The sequence below is a fragment of the Heteronotia binoei genome, chromosome 1 (genome assembly GCF_032191835.1).
Source record: "Heteronotia binoei isolate CCM8104 ecotype False Entrance Well chromosome 1, APGP_CSIRO_Hbin_v1, whole genome shotgun sequence".
In the NCBI taxonomy this organism is placed as follows: Eukaryota; Metazoa; Chordata; class Lepidosauria; order Squamata; family Gekkonidae; genus Heteronotia; species Heteronotia binoei.
The window spans coordinates 241,938,028-241,956,981 of NC_083223.1; the positions used below are offsets into that span (position 1 = coordinate 241,938,028).

Here is an 18,954-nt window from a genome sequence, read left to right on the forward strand (position 1 = left end):
AGGATGCCCCACAGATGCTCAATAAGGTTTAGGTCTGGAGACATGCTTGGCCAGTCCATCATCTTTACCCTCAGCTTCTTTAGAAAGGCAGTGGCTGTTTTGGAGGTGTGTTTGGGGTCATTATCATGTTGGAATACTGCCCTGCAGCCCAGTCTTTGAAGGGAGGGGATCATGCTCCGCTTCAGTATGTCACAGTACATGTTGGCATTCATGGTTCCTTTAATGAACTGTAGCTCTCCAGTGCCAGCAGCACTCATGCAGCCCCAGACCATGACATTCCCACTACCATGCTTGACTGTAGGCAAGACACACTTGTCTTTGTATTCCTCACCTGGTTGCCACTACACATGCTTGACACCATCTGAACCAAATAAGTTTATTTTGGTCTCATTGGACCACAGGACATGGTTCCAGAAATCCACGTCCTTAGTCTGTTTGTCTGCAGCAAACCATTTGCGGGCTTTCTTGTGCATCATCTTTAGAAGAGGCTTCCTTCTGGATCGACAGCCCTGCAGACCAGTTTGATGCAGCATGTGGCGTATTGTCTGAGCACTGACAGGCTGACCCCCCAGCCCTTCAACCTTTGTAGCAACGCTGGCAGCACTCATACATCTATTTCCCAAAGCCAACCTCTGGATATGATGCTGAGCACAGGCACTCAACTTCTTTGGTCGACCATGGCGAGGCCTGTTCTGAGTGGAACCTGTCCTGTTAAACTGCTGTATGGTCTTGGCCACCATGCTGCAGCTTAGTTTCAGGGTCTTGGCAATCTTCTTATAGCCTAGGCCATCTTTATGTTCACCTGTGAAGCTCTGGTGAACTCTATGCCCAAGAGGGTTAAGGCAGTGCTGGAAAATAATGGTGGCCACACAAAATATTGACACTTTCGGCCCCATTTGGACATTATCACTTAGGGGTGTACTCACTTTTGTTGCCAGCAGTTTAGACATTAATGGCTGTGTGTTGCGTAATTTTGAGGAGACAGCACATTTACAGTGTTATACAAGCTGCAGACTCACTACTTGTAGCCAAGTGTCATTTCTTCAGTGTTGTCAGATGAAAAGATATACTTAAATATTTACAAATGTGAGGGGGTGTACTCACTTCTGACATACTGTATTTAGAAGATAAATTTTAAAAAATGTAAGATGAGTGTGGAGTTTCCAGAGAGAGCCCCTATTTTCCTTATTAGGGAAATGTACATGGGGTACATTGATACATGCATGGCTTTTTTTGTAGGAAAAGCCCAGCATGAACTCATTGCATATTAGGCCACACCCCTGATATTACCATTGTTTCACACAGGGCTTTTTTTGCAGAAAAAGTCCAGCAAGAACTCATTTGCATATTAAACCACACCCCCTGATGCCAAGCCAGTTGGAACAGCATTCCTGTGAGTTCCTGCTCAGAAAAAGCCCTGGATACATTTGTAATCCATAAATACACATGCATCTCCAGGCGGACAAACAGCAGTTCCCCAGGGCTGTTTCAGGTCAGAAAAATTATGTGTATGTGTATGTGTACCTGTACATGCGCTGGGCCATGAACTAGATCCAAATTAGCCACCACATGCCTGAGAATCTAAACTTCAATAAGAGCTCGCAGTGCAAAGCAACTTGACTGAATCCAGAAATATTACACTGTTAAGTTAGGTATTCATATTTTATGGGGCACAAGGCAGCGCACCTAGGATTAGTAGCACTGCACACAGTCAGACCTGCTTATGGCAAAGCATCACCTATATAGTGCCCATGATTAATTTTGGAGATAATTTTAGTTCTTGCACAGTGGAGCAGCTGATGTAGCAATTTGAATGGAGGGATTCATACACAAGAGAGAATGGTTTCTCAGCCTTTTCCCCTTGCACTCTTTAACTGTGGAAAATTAGAAACTCTAACCATATTTCTGGCCTTGAAGGAAGGGGAAATGGGCACTTCTATCTCTCTCAGAAAAGGTAAAGGCAGCTGGGGGAGGGGAGTAATTTTCATCAGAAAAATAGTAAGAGGGCTGAAAAGGGGTTTAAAAACCCTTTTCCTGGGTTTTCCTCTGACTTGAGAAATTCCTGAAGATTTGGGGATGGTGTCTGGGAAGAGCAGAGTTTAGGAAGAGAGGGAGTTTAGTGATGCTGTGGAGTCATCCTGTGATGTCACATCCAGGTGAAAGGTCAGCACGCAGTTAATTACTCTCAGCATTCCACAATTAAGGATACATCTGGACATCAATCTCCAATTTTGTCATATTTATTTTCCTCACTATGTCTCCTGCCAAAATCAAACCCAAACAAATGGTAATCATATACTAAGCTTGTTGTTCCTGTTTGGTCCTTGAATCTGTTAAATATCTTCATTATACTATATGCAAATTTACTGCTCATCCTCTACCTAAATGTATGGACTGGTAATTTCCATTTCATTGTATCTGAAGAAGTGTGCTTGCACACAAAAGCTTATAGCTTGAATAAAACTGTATTGGTCTTAAAGGTGCCATGGGACCTTTGTTCTGCTGCTTCAGACTACCTGAATCTATCTTCCTCATCCTGTGAGGCCACCAAAATCCAAATTTAAAATTTAAGCTTCCTGCCTCCTATCAGCCAGATTATTAAGGACTGCTCAGGAGCTAACATATGGCAGCAATGGAAGTCCTTAAGCACACACTCTCTGTAGGTCCTTCTGTTCTCCTAGACTTCATAGTAACAAAGCCAGTTTGGTGTAGTGGTTAAATGTGCAGACTCTTATCTGGGAGAACCCAGTTTGATTCCCCACTCCTCCACTTGCAGTTGCTGGAATGGCCTTGGGTCAGCCAAAGCTCTCGAAGAGCTGTCCTTGAAAGGGCAGCTTCTATGAGAGCTCTCTCAGCCCCACTCACCTCACAGGGTGTCTGTTGTGGGGGAGGAAGATAAAGGAGATTGTGAGATGCTCTGAAACTCTGAGATTCGAAGTAGAGGGTGGGATATAAATCTAATATCATCATCGTATACCATGGAGTCCACCCTCTGCCATTCTCTCCAGAAAACTGACCTCCATAGCCTGGAGACCAGTTGTAATTGCAGGAAAACTACAGACCCCACCTTGAGGTTGGCAATTGTATTCCAAAAGTGATTATAGTTGGCAAAGGGGCTTCAGTGATGCTTTCAACTGAGGGGCAGCTTGGAGTCCTAAATGGATTTTGGTCAGACCTAGCAATACACTTCAGATTTCTTAAAAAAGAATGCATTCTCTACTACACAGATGACTTAAGCCTTGTTAGGATCCCCTAACTACCAAGGCATAACTGATCTGTGGTGAGGAAAAACCTGGAGATTTTGGGGGCGGAGCCTGAGGAGGGTGGAGTTTGAGGAGGGGAGGGTCCTCATTAGGGTACAGGACCACAGAGTTCACCCTCCAAAGTAGCCATTTTCTCCGGGGAACTGATCTCTGTCATCTAGAGATTTAGTTGTAATATTGGGAATCTCCAGGGCTCACCTGGAGGCTGGCAACTCTCCTGATCCTGAATATGCATTTTTGCTTTATTTATTTTTTATTTATTTTATTTGGTGGATTTCTATTCCTTCCTTTCCCATAAGGACTCACGGCAGATTCCAACATATCACACAATGAAAACCAACCATACATACATAGATAAATAAAACAATTAAACAGTTAAGACATTTTAAAAGTTAAAATTTAAGACAGTTGAGCCAATAGCTCAATTTAAATGCAAATCAAGGCAGCGCGGAAAAGGTAGACACCTATCCTAGGTGTCCAAAAATGCCAGTTACGATGGCCTGATCTCCTCCAGTCCAGATGGTAGTCCCTGTTCAGATGGTAGTTAGTATCAGTGTGGGGGAGGCCAGTTAGATGGCGTGACTAATTATGGATGCCCGCCCGCCCGCCCACCTCAGCCAAAGGCCTGGCGGAACAGCTCCACCTTACAAGCCCTCCGGAATGGTAACAAATCCAAGAGGCCCTAAATCTCCAGAGGGAGCTGATTCCGCCAGGTTGGGGCCAGGGCTGAAAAAGCCCTGGCCCTGGTCGAAGCAAGGCGGATGTCCTTTGGGCAGGGATGGTCAGAAGATGTTGGAGGCCGAATGCAACAACCTCCGGGGCTCATATGGGAAGAGGTGGTCCCTCAGGTATGCCGGTCCCAGGCCGCGCAAGGCTTTAAATGTCAGTATCAACACCTTGAAGCGGATCCGGTACTCAACTGGTAGCCAGTGCAGACTGCGCAGCATCAGCCAACTGCTCGCTCGTACAAGTGATTCAATCAGCAATCATGCTGCCGCATTCTGCACCAGCTGGAGCTTCCAGGTCAGCCTCAAGGGCAAGCCTGCATAGAGCGAGTTACTGTAATCCAACCTGGAAGTGACCATTGCATGGATCACTGTAGCTAAGTCCTGAGGAACTAGGAAAGGTGCTAGTTGCCTGGCCTGCCGGAGATGGAAAAAGGCAGACCGTGCAACAGCTTTGATCTGGGCCTCCATAGAAAGGGTGGCATCCAGTGTCACACCCAGGCTGCTCACCTTCTGAGCTGGCACAAGAGGTGCACCATCCAGGGTGTGGAGCCAGATGCTTGGTCCCAGCCCCCCGCAACTCATATACAGGACCTCCATCTTAGTTGGATTACGTTTCAGCCAGCTCAACTTCAACCAACCAGCCACTGCTTCCAGCGCCCTGGTCAGATGGTCTGGGGTGGAGTCTGAATGGCCGTCCATCAACAGATAGGGCTGGGTGTCATCTGCATATCAGTGACAACCCAGCCCAAAACCTCTAGCAATCTGGGTAAGGGGGCACATATAGATGTTAAACATCATTGGCAAGAGAATAGTTCCCTGTGGTACACCACATTCTAGTGGGTGACACAGGGAGGACTGCTCACCAATCACCACCCTTTGTCCCCGACCACGGAGAAAGAAGGAAAACCACTGTAATGCCACCCCCTGAACTCCAGTGTTGGCAAGGCGGTGAGTCATTAGATCGTAGTCGACCGTATCAAACGCTGCTGAGAGATCTAACAGTAATAGCAGCGCTGATCCACCTTGATCCAGGTGCCTTCTAAGGTCATCTGTGAAGGCGACCAGAACAGTCTCCGTCCCATGACCAGGACGGAAGCCAGGCTGGAAGGGATCGAGGACAGATGGGTCCTCCAGGATTGCTTGAAACTGCTCTGCCACCGCTTTCTCAATTATCTTACCCAGAAACGGTAGAATCAAGACTGGGCGATAATTGGCCAGGACCGAAGCGTCCAGAGAAGACTTCTTCAAAAGTGGGCGCACCACTGCCTCTTTTAACTTGGCTGGGAATACCCCTGATGACAAGGATAGGTTAACAATCTCCACCAAGGGCCCCTGAATGTTACCTGCCTTAACAAGCCAGGATGGGCACGGATCCAGGGGACAGGTTGTGGGCTTCACTGCAGCCAAGATCCTGTCGACATCCTCCTGGGAGAGACAGCTGATATATAATTTTATATATTTATATAATTTATAATTTAAAAATACAGCAATGGGAGTTGGAAATCATAGGGTTTTTTTAAAAAATGACAACTCTCAGGGCACACAGAGGTTTGTTTTCCCATACATTGAATATAGAATGAATGCCATCTGAAGCGAGAAAACATCAGATACAATTAGCACCAGACTGTTTTAATTGTTCTTAAGCATTTTGTTTACCGTAACTTGTTCTTATTTTGCTGGTTGTGAGCCACCCTGAGCCTGCTTCAGCGGGGAGGGCAGGATATAAATCCAATAAACCTTAAACCTTATAAAGGACTGCAGTTTGCTATAATGGCAATAATAATTTTCCTCTGGAAGTGCCTCATCCATTGAAACAATAAGCTACCCCTGTAATTATTTTCATCATTAATAATTGCTGCAGGGAAGGAAGCAATTTTGTTTGAGCATCCCATCCTAAAGTAGGTGCCCTGCTCATTTTACCTGCCTCTATCACCTTATTTCCCTGCCTGCCATTTCTTTTGGTTTACAGAAAGTTTGAAGCCCTGTCATTCAGCATCGTTTTTCCCCATGAGCATTGGAGTAAGCAGAACACCAGCCGTATCAGGAAGGAAACTGTCAGATCTGCTCAGATGATGGGGATTAGCCAACATAGTGTCTGATCTTCCCCTAAAACCCCAGAGAGGGGTGGGAGTCTCTAAAATAAGGATGGCTGAGAAGCTTGAAAGTTGAAGGGTGGAACTCAGAATCTGACCTACTTTCCTGTTTGACTCACTGAAAGAAGCTATGGAAAGAGGCCACTAAAGAGGAAGAACTGGGTGGGAGGAGAGGGCAAATGCCATCTTGACATTTCTGGCTTTTGCCTAAAATATGGTTTTTTAGTAAGCTGTTAATTATCAAAGATTTCAGGTTTTCACGGCTGGTAACATCATTAGGGTTTGTAGAATCTTTCGGGCTCAAGTGCCGTGTTCTACTGGAGAAAGTTTCTCTTCCAGACGTTTCGTTCTCAGCTGCAGAGAACATCCTCAGTGGCGTTGCAGCCGGAGCAGGCGCTCTGACCTTCTTGGCTGCTGTGCATTGAGTGGTGTGAAATGCACAGCAGCCAAGAAGGTCAGAGCGCCTGCTCTGGCTGCAACGCCACTGATGTTCTCCGCAGCTGAGAACGAAACGTCTGGAAGAAAAACTTTCTCCAGTAGAACACGGCACTTGAGCCCGAAAGATTCTACAAACCCTAAAGCTATTAATTCTCCTATACTATGTATCTTGTCAAATGTATTCTATGGATTTATTTGGATTTTTAAATTCTATCAATAAAGGCTCAGGATTAGTTAAGAACACTTAAGATAGCTAGCAGGAGAATTGCACATACTGACTGGGGAATCAATGAGATCTGCTGAGATCAGCTGGTGGGAAGGACCAATGAAATATACCTTGGAGGTACAAAGGCATTATCTTCAGGCGCAGCCCTTCAGCCTGATCCACTTGTTGGTAGTTGAGAACGCTGAACTCTCTTTGGATCCTAGTATCTGATCCCTCCCTGCATTTTTTCTTGAGCCTTTTCTTTACTAAAGACACTGACTTAGATTCTGACTTCACAGCTAACTTTATTAAAACTGGTATCTCTTGGAGCCAGTTTTGTGATGTGGTTAAGTGTGAGGACTCTAATCTAGGAGAACTGGGTTTGATTCCCCACTTCTTTACATGCAGCTGCTGGCTGACCTTGGGTCAGCCACAGTTGTCTCATAGCTGTTCTCTCAAGAGCAGTTCTTTGGGAGCTCTCTCAGTCCCAACTACTTCTCAGTGTCTGTTGTGGGGAGAGGAAGGGAAAGTAAACTGCTCTAAGACTCAAAGTGAAGGCTGGAGTATAAATTCTTTTCTTCTTCTCCTAGGAGCCAAAGCCTGGTTTGTATCTGCAGAATGAAGTGGTAGAGACTTGAAAAGAGTGTGGCCTCTCATATACCATCAGTGATTATATATATTTCCAGATACAATTTGGAACCTTTAAATCTCTATATAGATTAGTTAAAGGGGATGAGGACTACCTCCACTCAATCACACAAACCTGCCTGCGATGTAATTTTGGCAGCCCATGGTCTGCTCTGTGTACCGATAGCAAGATAGGGCCTATTCAACCAATACCACTCCTTAGACTTTGGAATCCCCTGCCCAAGAATCCCATTCTTTGGTTATGGAAACCTGCAAAACCCATCCAGAGGGCATGTGAACTAAACACCTGACATGGTGTTGACTGTTCTTTCTGCCAGTGGCTTCTGCTGTTGATTAGCGCAGGCACTGCTGCTATTATTGCATTGCTGTTATGAACAGGGCCGAGGTCAGACGCACATAAACTGACGAGATGGGCATGGATGAAAGCTAGATGCATGCTGGATTTTATGCGGTTGTCCAAACATCAGAATCTGGCAATGGTCGTTGGCTCGTTCATGTCCCGAACTGCCACGACTGAGACGCAGACTTTTTTGATAGTACATTAAATCCAGAATAAGAATGCTTCCGACGACTCCCGCGCGTACTTTCTATGTTTGAACGCTCCATTGTAGCCGACTCGTCGCAAGCGCACATCCACTTCCCTGCAAAAGCCCACTCCAAATGATAGTATTGCGCCAGCAATTGTTGACTCAGCCTTCCAACCTTCCGAAGTCGGTAAAATATGTACTCAGCTTGCTGGGGGGGGGGGGGGGGGAGTGTAATGACCGGGGAAGGCAATGGCAAACCACCCCGTAAAAGGTCTGCCGTGAAAACTTTGTGAAAGCAGCATCACCCCAGAGTAAAAAAAAAACTGGTGCTTGCACAGGAGACCTTTCCTAAATGGGGGGGGGGGAGGCAGATCGCCCACCTTTGCTGTCTCCCTGCCAGGGGAGGAAGATGACCCACCTTTGCTGTCTCCCCGCCAGGCGAAGAGACAGCAAAGAGAGTTGCCATGCTCCCCCCCCCATTTAAACACGTCGGGGTGTTTAAATGGGGGGGGGGAGGAAGCTCACCCACCTTTGATGTCTACCCGCCAGGCGAAGAGACAGCAAAGAGAGTTGCCATGCTCCCCCCCCCATTTAAACACCACAGCGGGGTGTGTAAATGGGGGGGGGGGCAGATTGCCCACCTTTTCTGGCACCTTTTTTTTTAAAAAAAAAAAGCCAAGCACAATATCCCACGGTACTGCACTTGCGTGAGTGGGGAATGCCCTCTCAAAAAATGAGGCCCGGTTGAGACCTCTGATCAACCAACGATGGGACCAACGCTGCTTAGAACTGAAGGATGGAGGGATGTCTGATCAGGAAATTTCGTTGTAAAAAAGCTGCGGGGTATAATAGCGACGGGTTAGGGATGGATTTAATGGTGAGTGTGACCGTGGCCCAGGGCTTTTTTTGTAGGAAAAGCCCAGCAGGAACTTCATATTAGGCCACACCCCTGATGCCAAGCCAGCTGCAACTGTATTCCTGTGCATTTCTGCTCAAAAAAGACACCCTAGTTATGACTGACAGCTATGTTACTTGATTTCTTTAGGTCTGTATTGTATTTTTTAAATGTAAGCTGTCTTGAGTGTTATTTTAATAGAAAAGCAGGGGTAGACCTTTTCTAAATTATTAACTAAGGTAGAGTAGAGTCTTCAGTGAAAATGGGGAAAGACATTATCTTTGGCATTAAAATGGGGAGGGTTTAGATATGTGACCCAGTTTTTCTTTGTGTGATGTTGGCAGTTGTTCCAATGGAATTTCACAGAACAACAAAGGTGTTGTTGTTGTTTTTAAGCATGTGTTTAAAAGGATGGTCAACCTCTCACTTTATTAAGAACAGCTGGGTCTTAAGAACAATTAGAGCACCATTCAGCATTGGGTACCATCCTAAGAACCAATGGCTCAAAAATTCAATGCTAACAATACTTGGTTACAACACCAGCACACATTTAGGCACACACAGGTGTAGGTTTCTGAGTTTGTAGATCTCTATTCTCTTCCTGAGCATGAAGAGTTTCAGGTCAAGTTCTCACAGGGGTAGTCAAACCTATGCCTGGGCTATACTACTTCAGACTACTGGTGGAGCCTCACATGATGGAGGAAGCTCCTCCATACACACACACACAAAATTCCCTGAAAATAGAACATTAGTATGTCATGAAAGACTATAATCCTCTTATTTTATGTATGAAGGGCTTTTTTTAATATATATATATGTATTCAGTCATGTGAGACACCACTTGCTGTCTGAAGTGGTGCATCTCAGTCAGAGTCTAATAATCTAATTATGCCTTAGACTCCAAGACAGAAGGCATAAGAATTGGGAAGGAACATATGCTTTTATGTGTGTGAGCCTGAATGCAAATTATTTCTTCTTCTTCTTCTTCTTTTTCTTTTCCTCACCCTCCTCCTTTTCCTTTGTTTTCTCCTGCTTCTTTGAAGTTTTGCTGGATCTCCTTTTATCTTCGGGGCTAGGTGGTGGAGGATAAGGAACCGGGGGGTTGAGCAGTAGGGTCTTCTTCTGGAGCTTTAACTGTAAGATGTCAAAGGTGGTCTGGATCTCATTCTGGAGGATCTCGCACAGACTCTGGATCTGGGTCTTAATTGCTTCTTTGACAAGGCACACCAAAGCCTGAAAAGTAAACCAACATTCACCTTGGTTTCTGCTTAGTGACCATGGATGACAGAGGGAAAATTTACCTCAGGAATGCTGGAATCTACTTGCCAACTCATCTGCATTGGCCTCTGAAGGGGTATGAGAGGTGAATTTTACCACCCCTTAGCTTACCTGTAACTCTGTGGTGAATATAGATGACCACTTGCCATAAGGTAGCATACCAGGATTTGCTTACAACCATGCATGATCCTCTCAATGCCTGATTGCCATTTGCATGAACAGGGACAACATGAATACTTTCCAGCTTGAGCATGCTCAATCAGAAATCCAGATTTTGAAGGGTAGATGTTCATGCATACTGAAGGTGGGAACTTGGCATGTTGCCATGTTTGCACAAAATGGCAACTTCATCTTTTGGGAAGATCACAAGTAGCCTGCTATCCTGCTGCATAGTGTTGAAGCACCAAAACTGTAATGACTGAAGAGGGTTACAGGAAGAGTTGAACCCACACTCAATATACTACTCCTTGCTCTGCTGCAGCAAGCATTTTTATGTCAGCTTGACTCTCATATTGGAAGTGAGTAGGAGAGGACAGAAGATGGTGGGTGGGGGAAGGAATTGCTAATGTTTACCTTTGCTTGTAAAATTTAGATCCTGACCTTCTGATCTATTCATGAATGGGGCAGGCATGTGAACAACAGAAATCACAACTAGAATGGCCCAAAGAAGAAATACTTCCCACATGGTTACATACATACAGTGAGACTTGATATCAAGCTAGTAATAATTTACAAGTATTCTATATGCAAAATACATATTGAGGAGTACATACTATGTGCAATTTTTCTAATTTGCAAATTTGTTACTCTGTTATTCAAGAGTTAGTTGTTTCAAACGAACAGTGTAGTACTGAGCAGAGAACCTACATAGGCCCCATAACACGAATCAGGAAAGAGTGGAATGGGGGAGTTCAGGAACAGACAGTGAATTCAGTATCACCTATAGCTAAAAAAAGGCAGTTTAGGAAAGGTCCGATACAAACATGAATCTAGAGACTTATAAGGCGTAGAAATATATGAAACTGCTTTATACTGAGACAATTTCCATAAGGATCACTGCCCTGGTTCAATGATTTTGGAAAGCTTCACCCCCTGCCCTCTTCTTGCCCTGACCATCATGGTGCATTTGTGTACCATCTGGGGTTCCCCAGCTTTTCTCTGAACATCCTTAAACCTACTTTGCTGTGATTGCAGTAAAGTCTGGAGGCTGCCATATGGGTGGGAAAATTTAGATTTTCTTGCCTCAATGGCAGCCATTTTCCCCGACATATCTTGCTGCAGAGAGATAAGGGGAAAGGTTTGTCTCCACAATGGAAGGGGCTAGAACCTTATTTTTTAAAATGAGAACTGGGAATTAAGAGGACCTATTAAGCAACTTGTTATAACATTATAGTGACAGAATGATATTCAACTGCCTATTGAAAAAAAAAATGTGTGGGAGGGAAGATGACTGTTGCCGGGAACCGGGGAAAGGAAATGACAGGAAAACCTACCATGGGGAAGTCCCACTGCTACTGAGCTGTATCAATAGCTACACCAGCAAGGGAGAAACCACCTAACAACCTAACTACATGCTGTTCATTTATTTATGTATTGAAAGATTTATATCCCACCTTTCCTTGTGGCTAAAGGTAGCATAGATAATGGGAAACATCCCAATTTAAAATTAATATCATAAACCCCAATAAACCCCCTTTCCCCCAAGAAGATGCCTTTCATTTCTAAAACATCAAAAACCCTGGAAAATAAACTGCCCTTGCAGAATCTCCAGGTCCCAGTGGGAGTTACCCTGCTTTTGGGGGCTTTAATCCACCACCAACCAGCTGGCCAGCAGGGGAAATCCCACCCCCAAACAGCAACATTGTGTAGGGATGCTCTGATATTTGGGCAAGCTTTATGGTTTTAAGGGCAAAACCCCCATAAAGTTTCATGCAAATACTAGAGTGTGCCATGCACAGCATCCTCTCCCACTCCGGAATGCCTCCCCCAATCCCTTCCTCTGGACAGGCAAGATGGGGGGGGGGAGAAGCTTGCAATGCCATTTCATTGTTTTCCTTGGCTCTGAGCATTTTATGTTTTTAATTTCTGCTGTGATCCTTCATGTTTTGGTTTTTTTAAATTGCATTGCCAAATCCCACTCTTCCCCCACCTTTCCATTTTAAACAAAGTATCACAAGAGTTTTAAGCAGGTTTGTATTTTAAGCTAAAAATTAATATCCTTAATTTTGTTTGCATGTTTTATAAAGTTTATAATTCTACTACTTGGCACTACATTTTATGATATGTATGGCCTGGACCCACAAAATCCCATTTGTATCAAATTTGGCCCTCATAACAAATGAGTTTGACACCCCTGTCTAAGCCATAACGAGCCTTAAAGGTCATAAATGATACCTTGAATTGTAATCAGAAAAAAAAAATGCTGGCCAATATAGCTGTTTTAAGATAGGCAAGATATTTGCCGTTGGCTACTACTAAAGCTTGACAGTAATCATGCAGTTGAATTCTGAGTTTTTTGGTTGTCTTCAAGGGCAGACCAATGTGGAACACATTACAGCAGTCCAACCAGGAGGTTCCAAAAGTATGAATCAGCATGGCCAGATCAACTGATTCTAAAAAGGATGAGTTAGCAGCATCTGATTTGCCAAAAGAAGGCCCTCTTAGCTACTACACCACCTGTTTTTGAGCACCCAAGCTCGGAAAATGCTTTGCAAAAGCCAACCCCACCCATTCACTACAACTAGATGCAATCACTCTAAAACACTCTAAAAGATGCTCTGACCTGGATAACCCAGACAAGCCCAGTCTCATCAGATCTCAGAAGCTAAACAGGGTCAACTCTGGCAAGTACTTGGATGCAAGACCTCCTTGAAATACCAGCTGTCAGGAGGACAGGGGCAGGCTCTATTCAGCCACCTCTCTGAATATCCTCCAGGCCCCAAGTAGGAGTTAGTGACCAAAGGTCAACATGACTTCCAGGTACACGTGCGCACACACACACACACACATGTAAAAATAAAAAAAATAGAATTCTAAAACATCTGGTCTCCCTGACCAGCATCACTTCTGACTTGTGTGGATTCAGCTTCAGTTTGTTCTTTCTTCACCACTGGAAAATGGCTTCAAAGCAGTAGTTCAGGGGCATGATGGATGCACCTGGAGGCTTGGATAATGACATGCATCTTGGTGTCATCTGCATATTGATGACACTCAACTCCAAACCTTCAGACAATCTCATTTAGCAACCTCATATAAACATTGAAGTGCATAGGTGAGAGACTAGAACCCTGTGGCATTGCATAGGACAAATTCCATCCTGTTGATTCTGCTCCTCTAGTGGAAGCTCTGCATACAAACAGAATGAAAAGACCAAAACCATTACAGAACTGCTTCCCTAATGACAACTCAATTTTCCAACTGATGGGTAAGAATGGAGTGGTCAACTTTGTCAAAGGCGCTGGATAGATCTTACAAATGCCAACTGGGGTGACTATCTCTGTACAGCTAAAAAGGAAGGTCATACACCAGTATAACAAAACATGCTTAAGTTACAAATCCATGCCTGAAGCCAGACTGAAATGGATCAACAGCAGATGTGTTATTCAAAAATCCTTGGAGCTGCTCCACCACCACAAGCTTTATTATGTTCCCCTGAAAAGGTAACCTGGTATTGGTCCACAATTAGCCGTCTCATCCGTAGCCAATGGAAGATTTTATATAACAGTGGTATAAAAACTCTTTTTTTAAAAAGTCTAGAGAGAACCAGCGCAGTGACAGCTAAAAAGTCGTTAATGTTTGGAGTGGAGGTGGACCTCCTGGTTCTTGGTATGAACTCTGAAATTATTACAGAATGAAAGGCTTGGGAAAGGCTTGAACTCTTTGCCAGGGAGCAGAAAAATCAACTTCCACGTTTTCTCCTCTCCACCTGCATTACTGAAATTAATTGCATTTTTTAAAAATTCAGTTCAGAATGTGACACAAAAATTCAATTTTTTGAATAAAAGGATTGTTGAAGGAAAATAGGGAGATCGCAGAGAAGCTAAATGAATTCCTTGCATTTGTGCTCACTGCAGAAAGTGTAGAGCATGTACTATTTTCAGGAAATGAGTGAAGATCCAAGTCAAATTGAGGTAACAAGACATGAAGTTCTAGAACTACTAAGGAAATTAAAAAAACAATGCCTCCAGATCCTGATGCATACATGCAAGGAGTCTTAGGGAACTCAAATATGACATTGCTGAGGTAGTAATCAGTATACAGAACTTGTCACTACAACCGATCACTGTACCAGAGAACTGGAGAGTAGCAAATGTTAAACGAATTTTTAAAAAGGGATGTAGAGGGGAACCAGGCCAGTTAGACTGGCATCTGTCCCAGGCAAATTAGTAGAAACTGTAATTGAAGGTAGAATTATCAAGCACAGAGAGGAATAAGGCCTGCTGAGAGTAAATCAGCATGGCTTCTGAAAAGGGAAGTCCCGCCTTACCAGCCTTCTGGAATTATCTGAGAAAGTGAATAAATAATGCTGACCTGGTAGACGTAATATCTACTAATCACTAAGAAACAGACAGCTTTAAAAGGGGTTTAGCTGGATCTATTGAGTATAGGTCTATCAGTAGTTACTAGTTATGGTGAGTAAAGGGAACCTCCATATTCAGAGACAGTAAACCACTGAATACCAGTGCCTAGAGGCAACATCAAGGAAAGGCCTCATTCTACAAGCTCTGTTGCTGGCCCTCTGGAGTAGCTGATTGGTCACTGTGTGAGACAGAATGCTCGACTAGAGCAGGGGTAGGGAACCTTTTTTCTGCCAAGGGCCATATGGATATTTATAACATCATTCGCGGGCCATACAAAATTATCAACTTAAAAAACAGTGCTTGGCCGAGGAAGAACAATTCAGGCCAGCAAAATCAATTCAAATAATTGTTTTTCTATTTGAAGTCATGTGGGGAGAACCTAATCTGGCACGCATACACACACCCACATGGCCCGCCACCCTAGGCAACTGCATGGGTCCAGGGCTTTTTTGTAGAAAAATCCTAGCAGGAACTCAATAGCATATTAGACCACATTCCCTAATATTATGATATTAGGTCACACACTCATTAGCATATTAGGCCACACTATCTGGGATAATCAAGTGCAAATTGAACTGGTGGCAGCCGGCTCCCACCCCCCATCCCTGCCACCGCTTTCTCCCTTCATGTGGAAACTGCAGCTGCTCCCAGCAGACCTGTAAAGGCACCCACGTACCCCAGCAGCAGTCCTTCACAATGCCCGCCGCACAGGCCCCACAGAGAGAGAGAGAAAGGAAGGGAGAAAGGGGGTAGAAAGAGAAATAAAAGGAAATAAAGAAATGGGGGGAAGGAAGGGAAATGAAATGGAGGGAAGAATGGGTAATAAAGGTAAACAAAGGGGGAAAGAAAAGAAAATAAAGAAATGGGGGGAGAAATGAAAAGAAAGGGAAATAAAGAAATGAGGGTTGGGAGTGAGCAGTGAAGTGGCCAAGTTTGCAGATGACACTAAATTGTTCAGAGTGGTGAGAACCAGAGAGGATTGTGAGGAACTCCAAAGGGATCTGTTGAGGCTGGGTGAGTGGGCGTCAACGTGGCAGATGAGGTTCAATGTGGCCAAGTGCAGAGTAATGCACATTGGGGCCAAGAAACCCAGCTACAAATACAAGTTGATGGGGTGTGAACTGGCAGAGACTGACCAAGAGAGAGATCTTGGGGTCGTGGTAGATAACTCACTGAAAATGTCAAGACAGTGTGCATTTGCAATAAAAAAGGCCAACGCCATGCTGGGAATTATTAGGAAGGGAATTGAAAACCTATCAGCCAGTATCATAATGCCCCTGTATAAATCGATGATGCGGTCTCATTTGGAGTACTGTGTGCAGTTCTGGTCGCCGCACCTCAAAAAGGATATTATAGCATTGGAGAAAGTCCAGAAAAGGGCAACTAGAATGATTAAAGGGCTGGAGCACTTTCCCTATGAAGAAAGGTTGAAACGCTTGGGACTCTTTAGCTTGGAGAAACGTCGACTGCGGGGTGACATGATAGAGGTTTACAAGATAATGCATGGGATGGAGAAAGTAGAGAAAGAAGTACTTTTCTCCCTTTCTCACAATACAAGAACTCGTGGGCATTCGATGAAATTGCTGAGCAGACAGGTTAAAACGGATAAAAGGAAGTACTTCTTCACCCAAAGGGTGATTAACATGTGGAATTCACTGCCACAGGAGGTGGTGGCGGCCACAAGTATAGCCACCTTCAAGAGGGGTTTAGATAAAAATATGGAGCACAGGTCCATCAGTGGCTATTAGCCACAGTGTGTGTGTATATATAAAATTTTTTGCCACTGTGTGACACAGAGTGTTGGACTGGATGGGTCGTTGGCCTGATCCAATATGGCTTCTCTTATGTTCTTATGAGGGGGAAACGTACCTGAACTGTGACAGTAACTCTTCCAGGCCCTTCAGCAATTCTGGCCGGCCATCCAGGTCCCAGGGAGGCTGCTGCACAGTACATCTGGGCCCTGTGATCCCTGCTGGGCCCTGGGGAGGCTGCTGCACAGTGTGGCTGGGCCCCATGACCCTCATTGGCCAGCCAGGCTGCAGGGAGGCTGCCACATGGCACAGTTCAGCCCAGCAATCCCCAAGGGCCACACCAAGTGATCTCGAGGGCTGCAAACAGCCCTTGGGATGGAGGTTCCCCACCCCTGGACTAGAAGAACCACTGGTCTGATCCAGCAAGGCTCTTGTGTACTTGTGTCTGGCTGCTGTCTAATTGGCAGCAGCTCTTTAATGTGGCAGGCAGAGAACCTTTTTACCCCACTGTACTACCTAAGATCCTTCACTCAAGATGTCAGAGATTGAACCAGAGACTTTCTGTATATAAAACAGGAGCTCTACTTCTTTCATTTCAAAAGGCATGAGAGTGGGGGCATGAAATCTTGGGTTAGTCACTCTCACTCAGCATAATCTACTTTACAGGATTATTATAAGGATAAAATGGAGAACATGTATGCCCCTTGAATGACTCGGAGGAAGGGCTGGCATCAGCATATCCTGATATGGAGCAGCTGTTGGGGCCCAGGATTTCTGGCAGGGCCCACTGTCACATAGCCCCTCAACCACCTGCTGCCAGGGAAGGACATGCAGGGGGTGCAGAATGGTGGCACTCCTAGCAGGAACAGTGGTGACGTTCCCATATGCACATACCACCCAGTACAATTGGGGAAAGGTCATATAATCGATGCACATATGGGTGGGGAAAGGAATGACACACATAGGGGGGATGTGGGTGGGCTGGAAGTCGGGCATCAATGGGGTTCCTGGAGGTGGTCAGAGCAGGAGAGGGGGCCCCTAAGAACTCTCTGCCCAGGGTCCTACTAAACCTGGAATTGGCCTGCTCAAAGGGGTGATACAAATAGGGTTGCTAACCTCCAGGTGGGGTCTGGTGATCTCCCAGAATTACAGCTCCAGAGATAAATTCCCATGGAGGAAATTGCTGCTCTGGAAGATAAGACTGCATGACATTACATCACACTAAAGCCTCTCCCTTCCCCAGCCCTACCACTCCAGACTCTACCCTCAATTCTCCAGGAATCTCCCAACCCAGAGATGGCAACTCTAGATTAAAAATGTGGTTCTAAGGGTGCTGGGAGTAACAGACTATGGGAAGTTAAGGCAAAAGAGTGAGAAAGGTTCAGATTCCCTCATTTGTGCATGTTCATGTAGGTTACAAATAGACTACACTTTTACCCACTTTCTATACGAGCAAGGCAGATACCTAAACAAACATGGCTGCCACCATCACACCTGCTTTGGCCCTCAGCCCTCTGATGTTTGCCAGATATGTTCTCAATGACTTTATGCTTTCCCTCTTTGCGTTCACAGGGTGTGGCTTGGGAACACAGCTTTGTGCTGACAAGGCTGGAAAGTAGCCAAGAACATAGTGTAGGGGCCTAGAGTTTCAAGTGGGTCAGGAGGTAACCAGCCATTATGCGTGCAATACATGTCAAAGACAGTCAGAAGACTAGATTACTGTAACATACTCTGTGTAGGGTTTCCCTTGAAGACAACTCGTTTAAGTTATTTCTGAAGAAGTCGACTAGCTTGTTGACAGGGACCTGTTGGTTCATCCATATTTCTGCAATATTAAAATGATTATACTGGCTGCCCTTTGGGTTCTGGGTTCAGTTCATGACCTTTAAAATCCTTCATGTACCTGAAGGTCCGCCTCTCCTTGTATGAACCTATGCAACAACTCCTTTCCACGTTGTCTTCACAGCAACCAGTCTGTACTGCTTGCTGCCACCTATTTGGGAGCCTTTTCCACTGGATTTTCAGTGGATACTGTTTGGAAGGCCACATCCCTTCCTGCATTTCTGAAGACCTGTAAACCTGTGCAATTTGATAGGGCTTTTCTTTGAAACTTTGTAATTGATCTGTCTGTAATGGATTTGTTTTAGTGATAGTCTACAGGCTAATATATTTGACCTCTTTCTATTGAGGGGTGTTCACCGTGGAAATAAGAATTTATAGCTTGTTTACATGGTTGTAGCCATTCTGCTAGGGCTGCCAACCTCCAGGTAATGGCTGGAGATCTCCTGGGATTACAACTGATCTCCAGGTGAAGCAATCAGATCCCATGGGAAAAAATGGCTGCTTTGGAAGGTGGACTCCATTAAATCCCACTGAAGTCCCTCCCCACCCCAAAACTGCCCTCCTCAGATTCCATTCTCAAAGTCTCCGGGTATTTATAACCAGGAACTGGCACCCCTATGTCCTGAGCTTTGGGAGAATGGGGTAACAAATAAATAAACCAGAAAGCATGCAACAGTGAGTGGTCTCCAGGCAACCTCCTGAGAGC

The 18,954-nt window shown here is 44.9% G+C and overlaps 1 protein-coding gene across 1 annotated transcript in view; it reads right to left on the reverse strand.

Moving 5' to 3' along the window:
* Window positions 1–9,623: 9,623 nt before the first annotated feature.
* Window positions 9,624–18,954, reverse strand: part of C1H8orf74 (chromosome 1 C8orf74 homolog) — a 40,731-nt gene continuing 31,400 nt past the window's right edge. Inside the window, exon 4 of the mRNA XM_060250042.1 lies at window positions 9,624–10,030. Coding sequence (XP_060106025.1) covers window positions 9,764–10,030 — 267 coding nt within the window. The 3' untranslated portion in view covers window positions 9,624–9,763. The remainder of the gene's footprint in view (window positions 10,031–18,954) is intronic.